The following is a 9,318-nucleotide window of genomic DNA, read 5'->3' as shown; positions in this document are numbered from 1 at the left end:
CGGCCAGGAGAGGCGCGCCAGGAGGAGTCCTACTCCCTCTGGGAGTAGGACCCCCCTTTCCTAGTTGGAATAGGATTCGTGGAGGGGGGGGGAGGGAAGAGGAGAGAGAGGAGGAAGGGGGGCCGACCCCCTCTCCTTGTCCAATTCGGACCAAGGGAGGGAGGGGCGCGCGGCCCATCTCTTGTCACCTCTCCTCTCTTCCACTAAGGCCCACTAAGGCCCATATACCTCCCGGGGGGTTCCGGTAACCTCCCGGTACTCCGGTAAAATCCCGATTTCACCCGGAACACTTCCGATATCCAAACATAGGCTTCCAATATATCAATATTTATGTCTCGACCATTTAGAGACTCCTCGTCATGTCCGTGATCACATCCGGGACTCCGAACAACCTTCGGTACATCAAAATGCATAAACTCATAATATAACTGTCATCGTAACCTTAAGCGTGCGGACCCTACGGGTTCGAGAACAATGTAGACATGACCGAGACACGTCTCCTGTCAATAACCAATAGCGGAACCTGGATGCTCATATTGGCTCCTACATATTCTACGAAGATCTTTTATCGGTCAGACCGCATAACAACATACGTTGTTCCCTTTGTCATCGGTATGTTACTTGCCCGAGATTCGATCGTCGGTATCCCATACCTAGTTCAATCTCGTTACCGGCAAGTCTCTTTACTCGTTCTGTAATACATCATCCCGCAACTAACTCATTAGTTGCAGTGCTTGCAAGGCTTAAGTGATGTGCATTACCGAGAGGGCCCAGAGATACCTCTCCGGCAATCGGAGTGACAAATCCTAATCTCGAAATACGCCAACCCAACATGTACCTTTGGAGACACCTGTAGAGCTCCTTTATAATCACCCAGTTACTTGTGACGTTTGGTAGCACACAAAGTGTTCCTCCGGCAAACGGGAGTTGCATAATCTCATAGTCATAGGAACATGTATAAGTCATGAAGAAAGCAATAGCAACATACTAAACGATCGGGTGCTAAGCTAATGGAATGGGTCATGTCAATCAGATCATTCAACTAATGATATGATCCTGTTAATCAAATGACAACTCTTTGTCCATGGTTAGGAAACATAACCATCTTTGATTAACAAGCTAGTCTAGTAGAGGCATACTAGTGACACTCTGTTTGTCTATGTATCACACATGTATTATGTTTCCGGTTAATACAATTCTAGCATGAATAATAAATTTTTATCATGATATAAGGAAATAAATAATAACTTTATTATTGCCTCTAGGGCATATTTCCTTCAGGATTACAGTGTATTTTCCTATAAACGGAGGGAGAAAGGAAAAGAGGGAGAAAGGAAAAGAAAAAAAACGAGCATCTAGTAACGGGCAGACCCGATAAACCGCGCCCAACAAAATAAAACCGAACCCGGTTCAAAAGGACAACCAGCCACAAAACCACAGATCTTAGCGTGAATTACATCGCGCGATCGGACGACCAAGAGTTTGAATGACAAGAATTTGAATGACAGCCAATTGAAAATCACTCAGCTGAAAATAGCAAAACCGTTAAAAAAAGACCCAGATATGTTGTTGACAACTCATACCAACCTGTGGTTGAGATGGTTAGGTGGACAGTGGTATTCCCAACCCACCAGGGTTCAAATCCTGGTGCTCGCATTATTCCTGGATTTATTTCAGAATTTTCGGCGATGCGCTTTCAGTGGGAGGAGACGTCGACGCCTACGGTGACTTCGTAAATCTCAAGATGATATGCCGGCTCAGTCTTTCGGAGGTGCTCATAGGGGTAGGGTGTGCGTGTGTGCGTTCATAAGGATGAGTGTATGCGCGTGTATATGAGCGCTTGTGTCTGTAGTGATGCTTAAAAAAATCAAGTTTTTAACTGACAAGAAGGAACGTTTTGATTTGCTACAAGCCCAGCACACGTTTCATTTGTTACTATATTTGTGTACACGTAAGCACCACGTAACCGATTATTATGTCGACCCTTCTGGAAGTTTTATCCCCGCCGCTACAACGCCAAACCTGGCCAGCGCGACGATTCTTTCCTCCGTCTGTTCGCATCGGCCGGGCCGCCGCCGCCGTCACGGCTCGCCACACCTCGCTGGGCCAGCCATGGAGCTCGATCTCCCGCCGCCGCGACAGGCACCGCCGCTGACCGACCTGGCCGCCGCCATCCGCCTGGCCGCCGAGGCCGCGGCCGCGCTCTCCGCGCCATCATCCTCCTCGGCCGCAGCCGCTGCGGCCGCCACCCTCCGCGACGCTCACGCCGCCATCGGCAGCTTCCTCTCCCGCCTCGATGCGCCCGCCGCCGTGCCGTCCGACAACGATCAGCCCATGGCGGATGGCTGCGAGGCGGGGGAGCCGATGATCGGGGAGGTGGAGGACGGGCTCCGGGAGTGCGCCCTGCAGGGGAACAAGCGCCGGAAACGGCCCGTCCCGCCTTCGTGGCCCCTCGGGCCCCGTTCGAGTGGCGCTTGCGTGGCGCCGGAGGCCACCGCCGAGCCGGTGCTGGACGTGCAACGGCGGCGGGGTGCTGCCATGGATCTCTTGCTGCAGTTCCATGCGTAGGATGAAGGTGATTCCTGGTGCTTTTACGTGGTGATTGAAATTTAATTGATTTACCACTAGGCTACTTTGGATTAGCCATGGATGCAGAAACCATGCGAATAATTGCGTGCTTGGGCTGTGTCGATGAGAGGGGAATGGCCGAATGAGCATGGTGACAGAATGATTGCGTTACTGTTGTGCCCGCTGATGTTGTCCCCAGTAAACCAAATTTTCTCTTTATAAAATTATGACGCAATCAAACATGGACGACTAAGATACTGAAATTACTCTAGTAGTCTACACTGGGTTTTATTACTGATTTTTGTACTTGATGTTTTATTTCCTAGTTACCTTAGTTCAGAAGAAAAAAAAGGTAGCATTATGAATTCTCTTATCCCGTTTGTAGGGTACTGGCCATATTGTTTATCTCTCTAGCATGATGACTTGATAAAATGTGAAGGAAAGTAGGGAATGTCGGGTTGGATGTGTGCGCTTGATAAGTTGATAGCAGTGAAAAATGCCTGACTTCTTTGCCACTATGATGGTGACTAGGAATGTAAAACTTTATTCTGTGTATTGCTTCTTGTTGATAACTATGCATAGTCAACCACATTGGAATATAGGAGGTTGAACGCTGAATCTGGGAATTGCAGCATTGCAAATTCGCAACATTAATAAGTTGCTATCACTTTGTCCAAAGTTTAGTAGAAAAAGTACTACGACAGAGAAATGTTGCAAAAAAAAGAAAGGGCTTGTTAAGTGTCTCAGTTTCTGCTTGTCAGTTGAGACATGATTTGTCAATTAGCACGGAACAATATCAAATGCATCAGTTTGTGCAAAAAATAAATAAATGAAATGGCTTATGTAAGAAGTCCTCTTAGGATGGGGAAGATCTTGAAGTTTCTTTAGAGTTTCTTTTAAGGTTAAAAAAAGAACTTAGTTATCAGCCTATTTCTGTAGGAATTCATTTGTGCTAGCAACTAATGCACTACGTATAGGCTGTAGCATGCTATGTTACATAGATCTTCTGAAAGGTGAAAGCTAGTACATTAGACGAGTCCATCTGTACTGGTACTACTGTACCATCCTGTTGATGCATGATCATTATCTTGATCCAAGTTCCTCCAGCATGAATACTGCAAAGTCTCGTACATGTACCATATCTGACAGCAGACAATCAGACTGCACAGCCCCATCCATGGTTGATATTTCCACATTAATAAGCTTGCAGATATACTACTCTGCAAATAATGTTTAACTTCTCTTTCTCATTGAATGAAACCTTCAACGCCTTGTTTAATTTGTTTCGCTCATTTTCCACTGCAGGGTTCATGAATCACGAGTAGCATAGGAACAAAGTGATGAGCACCGGCCGCGGCACCTTTGGTCATCTTGTTCTTCAAACAGATTGCACAGCCAGAGCAAACAACATTCCACACCGAGGCAGCTAGGATGAACACAGTAGTAGTCGAGCATAAATATATGAATACAGCGAGAACCTGAGACACTTGAGATCAGAGTGGGATGTCGGTGGATTGCGGGCCTTCTGTAGTTTTGTTTCTGAACAAACGGGCTAAATCCTCCTGTACTTCGTTTCCTTCTGTCATTTGACATCAGAATGATAAACAGACAGACTGGTGCTTGCTCAACATGTTCTTATGTCCAGCATATTACTTACTCCCTTCGCTTCCTAAATATAAGTCTTTTTAGAGATTTCACTTATAGAGACTACATTCGGATGTATATAGACGATTTTTAGAGTATAAGTTCACTCATTTTGCTCCGTATGTAGTCTATAGCGGAATCTCTTAAAACACTTATATTTAGGAACGGAGGGAGTACTTTTTTACCTTTGTTTTAAATTAGTACTGTCATTAGCTGTGAGTGTTTTTCAGTTTTTCACTCCCAGATATGAAGTATAGTGATTCAGCTCACTCACAGCTGTACATGGTTTTGAACGTTCTCCCGCAAAAATATAAAAAAGTCTCTTTGTCCGTTCTACAGGCTGCTCCTTTTCTTGCTCTCGGGTGATTCATTCGTCTTAATTTTAGTTTGTTGTAGCATTCGCTCCGTCAACGAGAGCTTCGCCCACCCTTCACTTGACCATGGCCGCTCCGCTCCTCTGCCTCTTGGCCGTCCTCCTCCTATCCACCGCGTCTGCGGAGTACCCGCAGGAGCTGCTTCGGCGCGCCGAGGGGGAGCGCGAGTGGATTATCGGCGTGCGGCGGCGCATCCACGCCCACCCGGAGCTCGCATTCCAGGAGCGCCGCACCAGCGCACTCGTCCGCGAGGAGCTCGAGGGGCTAGGGATCACCGCCCGCGCCGTTGCCGGCACCGGCGTCGTCGCTGATGTCGGCTCGGGCATGCCCCCGATCGTCGCCCTCCGCGCCGACATGGACGCCCTGCCCATCCAGGTCCGTTCCCCTCTTCTCTTCCCGTCCGATGCTACACTTGTGGTCTGGCGCAGGGTGCCCTTCCCCTCCGATGCTACTCCGGTAGTCTGGCGCGGTGTGTGTGACCGGTGGTTGGTGCTGAACGGCAGAACTGTATCTTCTCGGTACTGTACTACTACTGATCGTGCTTGCTTGATTCGTGTGCTCTCAATCTTGTGGCTGTCTCTTGCTCTCGGTTGGTATGATATTGTTTTGCTGGAGGGATGACATTTTGTTGGTTGTGCGCACTTGGGATGGCAGGAACTGGTGGAGTGGGAGCATAAGAGCAGAGTTGATGGCATGATGCACGCGTGTGGCCATGATGCGCACACAGCGATGCTCCTCGGAGCGGCAAAGTTGCTGCATGAGCGCAAGGATCAGCTTAAGGTGAGTGCTTGCTTATGATTCTGCTCTAAGTTTGACTGAATTTAGTAGTACTTCGGATATGTTTGGGTGAGGTCGCTCGACAGAACACTTTACACCCCCTGGTGTCTGTTCTTCAGTCTCATGTTAACAATAAGTCAATAACACATGCCATTTACTAATTCTCTTGTACTTTGTCCAGAGAGAATACAACCGCAATGCTTTTCCTTTGACCGAATTTAGTACTTCAGTTGTGTTTTGGCGAGGTTGTAAGACAAAACACTTAATCCCCTGGTGTAAGTTTTCAGTTTCATGTTAACACATGCCACTTGCTGATTTTGCTTTTCCTTGTCCAAAGGAAATACAACCCAAATGCACTTCCTTCGTATTTTGTGAGCCAATGCAAGGTAGTAATTAATAGTCAGATATCATAACTTAACTCAGCAAAGTAGGGATGATCATTCCGTAAAAAAAGCAGAGTGACCATTAAATCAGAAATTTTGTGTTAATCACGGTTAGCAATTAGTTCTGTGAAAACACCTTTTTCAGAAGTTACAGATTAATGTAACATTTGTCTTGTATAATGAAGCATATACATATTATGTACTCCCTCCGTTCGGAAATACTTGTCCTAGAAATAGTTGTATCTAGACTTGTTTTAGTTATAGATACATCCATTTTATCCATTTCTAAGACAAGTATTTCCGAACGGAGGGAGTAAAACTTATCTTGTATGATGAAGGGAACTGTGAGACTCCTTTTTCAACCTGCTGAGGAGGGCGGTGCTGGTGCGTCTCATATGGTAAAACAAGGTGTTCTTGATGGTGTTGAAGCTATATTCGCCATGCACGTCAATTGTCAGATTCCGACAGGTGCAATAGCTGCTCACGCAGGGCCAACACATGCAGCCGTGTGTTTCTACGTAGTGAAAATAGAAGGTAAAACCGGGAAGGCTGAAACACCACACTTGAATGTGGATCCTATTGTTGCTGCGGCATTTACCATCCTCTCCCTGCAACAGCTCACCTCGAGAGAAGATGATCCTCTTCACAGCCAAGTACGACCTTGTCCTATAGCGATACTACTTTGCTTAGCTGATTTTCTTCAAGCATGTCATATAGAAAGAAAATGTAGCTGATCATGCCAACAAACGGAAGTCTTTTTATCACAATAAATTTGGCATAATGGAACATATTGAAGTGGCACCTGAAATGCTACTCCAGTGATGATCTCATATGGAGAAATAACATCTTCGCTAAGATGCATATTTTTAGCATCAGTCAAGTGTTATACACCTCAATGAATTTCTTTAGAGTGGCTAGTATAACTGTCTACATTCAACCAACCTACTTTAGGCAGCAGCACATGCTTCTAAATGTTGTTCCCCCAAGTTTTGCTCCGCCATACAGCCCATAACATTAACATGCCCGGTTTGATCTGTCTATTTATTGTGTTCAGGTCCTCTCTGTTACCTATATTAAAGCTGGGAATTCTACTGATGCCACACCTTTAGTTGTTGAATTCGGAGGCACTTTGAGGAGCCTCACTACTGAAGGACTTCATCGGCTGGAGAAAAGGCTTAAGGAGGTAAGCATTATGGCACAATTTAATTCACTAAGAGGTAGCATTTCTGATAGTAATATTGGTATGCTGCAATCACCGGTACCTTCATAGTTTATTTTCCTTTGAGCAAAGAGCTTCAGATCAATGAGAGCACCTTGGGTGCATTCTCTCAAAAGTCGGATGTGCTTTCAGTTTTCAACTACACAACCTACACATTTATGCATGGTCTATTGGTCCTGTTTCCTTGGTCAGCAAAATTCATGTTTCTTTTCTTTTTGTACGGCAAGCACGAAGGAGTTAACGCTGTTTGCATATGGCTAATTCTTTGCATGCCAATGGTAACTTCAAACTATAAAATACTCCCTCCGTCCCAAAATGTAAGACTGTTTTTGACACTATCAAACAGTCTTACATTTTGGAGCGGAGGGAGTAGCTTTTACCCTGAAGATAATGCAAATTGAAGGGCCCTGAATAAATGTTCTTGGTTTTCCCAGGTAGTAGAAGGGCAGGCAGCTGTACATAGATGCAAGGGAGTTGCAGAGATCCTGGGGGCTCCCTCCTACCCAATGTATCCTGCAGTCGTGAATGACGAGAGGCTGCATCGCCACGTCGAGAATGTGGGCAGAAGTTTGCTTGGCCCAGACAATGTGAAGCCGGGGGAGAAGATCATGGCAGGGGAAGACTTTGCTTTCTACCAACAGTTAGTTCCTGGCATCATATTTGGTATCGGTATTAGAAACGAGAAAGTTGGTTCGGTGCACTGTTATCACAACCCGCATTTCTTCGTGGACGAGGATGTCCTTCCAATTGGAGTTGCATTGCATACTGCTACTGCAGAAATGTATCTCTCTGGGTGTTCCACTTGAAATGGAGTTGGAACCGTGCATTCGCGGTAAGAGCAACTTAGCAGATTCCATAAGAAGAGAGTCTTCAAAACAGTCTTACAGGGGCTTTTATTTTCTTCGAGTCTCCAGAGCAACCGTGCAGTGTCAGATTCCACAAACTGCAGCCTTTATAATTTTTCATCCAAATTTCTCCTATGTGTGTGCACATATTTGAACTTCAGTCTGGCATAGATATATTAACCAAAAAAAAATCATGGTTCAACATCACACACTTCAACAACATTGCAAATTTGGAATTTAAACCTTGTCTATATGTAGATAAGGTGAATTAGACGAAAAACTTAAGCATACTTACTAATGTCAAAAAGCGACATAGGGCTGCTAGATTGGTGTTGGTGACGGCAGTGCCGACGTCCCACTCCTGCTACTGCAGTCTGCAAGGAACCCCTCTACTTAGGGGCATGGCCAATGCTCCAGCGTGGACAGGCGCCCCAGCTATTCACGTAGGGTAGGATGCAGCAGGAGAGAGAAGAAAAGATAGATGCTTGCAGAACGAATTGGTCTCTTGCAGAAGAGGAAGGTGATTCACCAAAAAGGAGAAAAGAAGAGGAAAGCAGCAAAAACGTGGGAAACTAGTGCAGTCATTGGCTTAGAGAAATGGAAAGATAGAAGGAGAGAGAGTGCATGAGGGACCACACCATTGGGTAAAACTAGTGCTCTAATTTTTTTGTTCTGACATGGATCATGGAGCAGCGCTATAGTGATGCTACCATTGTTCATGCCCTTATGATCGGAAACCCCCTCTAGTGATGGGCATTGCCGTCCGTCACTAATTCAAGTGACAGGTTGTCAGTGGTTGTCTTTCAAAAGTTTTCCTCTCCAGCCTCTTTTGACCGCTGGGCTACCAAGGTCATGCAACTGGCTTCTAGTGGGCGCACCACTGTTAATATTAAGAGCCTCTTTGATTCGTACTATTCTGAAAACATAGAAATAGGAAAAATATAGGGTTGAAGTGGCATGCCCACTTGAATCCTACAAGATTAGCAATGAGTGTTTGATGCCACAAGAAAAACAAAAGAATTATAAAAGGAGGCTGGAGTGGATGTTAGATTTCCTATGAAATGTAGTACAAAAGATTACATAGGAAAACTTCCTATGAGATTCAAATCCTATGAACCAAAGGACCAACATAGAAAAAATTCTAAGGATTTCAGTGCACCAGAAATTCTATAAAATTCCTTTATCAAAGAGCCCTTGGTGAAGTGGGTCCGTTTTCCCCACATTTTGTGGGGTTCGGCAGGGGATCCCTTCTTCCCATTCCTCTTCAACATGGTGGTCGACACCCTCGTCGCCATGTTGGATGCAGCCAAGGAGGCCGGCCACATCCGGGGTGTGGCTCCCCACATCCGGGGTGTGGCTCCCCACATAGTGATTGGGAGGTGGGGTCTCCCTTCTGCAATATGTTGACGACACGATTACATTGTCGAAGGCTCGAAGTGGGATATTGTGAACCTCAAGTTTCTCCTTTCTACTTCCATCAGATGTCGGGACTGACCATCAACTTCTCC

The 9,318-nt window shown here is 45.8% G+C and overlaps 2 protein-coding genes across 2 annotated transcripts; both read left to right on the top strand.

Annotated features, from left to right (window-relative positions):
• The first annotated feature begins 2,020 nt into the window (after positions 1–2,020).
• Positions 2,021–4,212, top strand: LOC119355835. The gene is made up of 2 exons (XM_037622722.1): positions 2,021–2,575; positions 3,874–4,212. The coding sequence occupies exon 1, from the start codon at positions 2,113–2,115 to the stop codon at positions 2,566–2,568; it is 456 nt and encodes a 151-aa protein (XP_037478619.1). The 5' UTR covers positions 2,021–2,112; the 3' UTR covers positions 2,569–2,575; positions 3,874–4,212.
• A 364-nt stretch (positions 4,213–4,576) lies between these two features.
• Positions 4,577–7,955, top strand: LOC119355834 (IAA-amino acid hydrolase ILR1-like 5). The gene is made up of 5 exons (XM_037622721.1): positions 4,577–4,961; positions 5,241–5,366; positions 6,085–6,399; positions 6,801–6,929; positions 7,400–7,955. Exons 1-5 carry the CDS (start codon positions 4,653–4,655, stop codon positions 7,769–7,771), a joined length of 1,251 nt encoding a protein of 416 aa, XP_037478618.1. The 5' UTR covers positions 4,577–4,652; the 3' UTR covers positions 7,772–7,955.
• Positions 7,956–9,318: the final 1,363 nt, after the last annotated feature.

This window comes from Triticum dicoccoides, chromosome 2A (assembly GCF_002162155.2).
Source record: "Triticum dicoccoides isolate Atlit2015 ecotype Zavitan chromosome 2A, WEW_v2.0, whole genome shotgun sequence".
Classification (NCBI taxonomy): Eukaryota; Viridiplantae; Streptophyta; class Magnoliopsida; order Poales; family Poaceae; genus Triticum; species Triticum dicoccoides.
The sequence above is the reverse complement of the archived record's forward strand: the minus strand, read 5'-3'. Positions and strand labels throughout refer to the sequence as shown.

What these genes read in the sequence shown, in the direction of transcription:
- LOC119355835 (XM_037622722.1), top strand. Translation starts at nt 2,113, where the DNA reads ATGGAGCTCGATCTCCCGCCGCCGCGACAGGCACCGCCGCTGACCGAC.
- LOC119355834 (XM_037622721.1), top strand. Translation starts at nt 4,653, where the DNA reads ATGGCCGCTCCGCTCCTCTGCCTCTTGGCCGTCCTCCTCCTATCCACC. An exon ending in TGGACGCCCTGCCCATCCAG is followed by an intron (nt 4,962 to 5,240) that starts GTCCGTTCCCCT and finishes TTGGGATGGCAG; the next exon opens with GAACTGGTGGAGTGGGAGCA. An exon ending in ATGATCCTCTTCACAGCCAA is followed by an intron (nt 6,400 to 6,800) that starts GTACGACCTTGT and finishes TATTGTGTTCAG; the next exon opens with GTCCTCTCTGTTACCTATAT.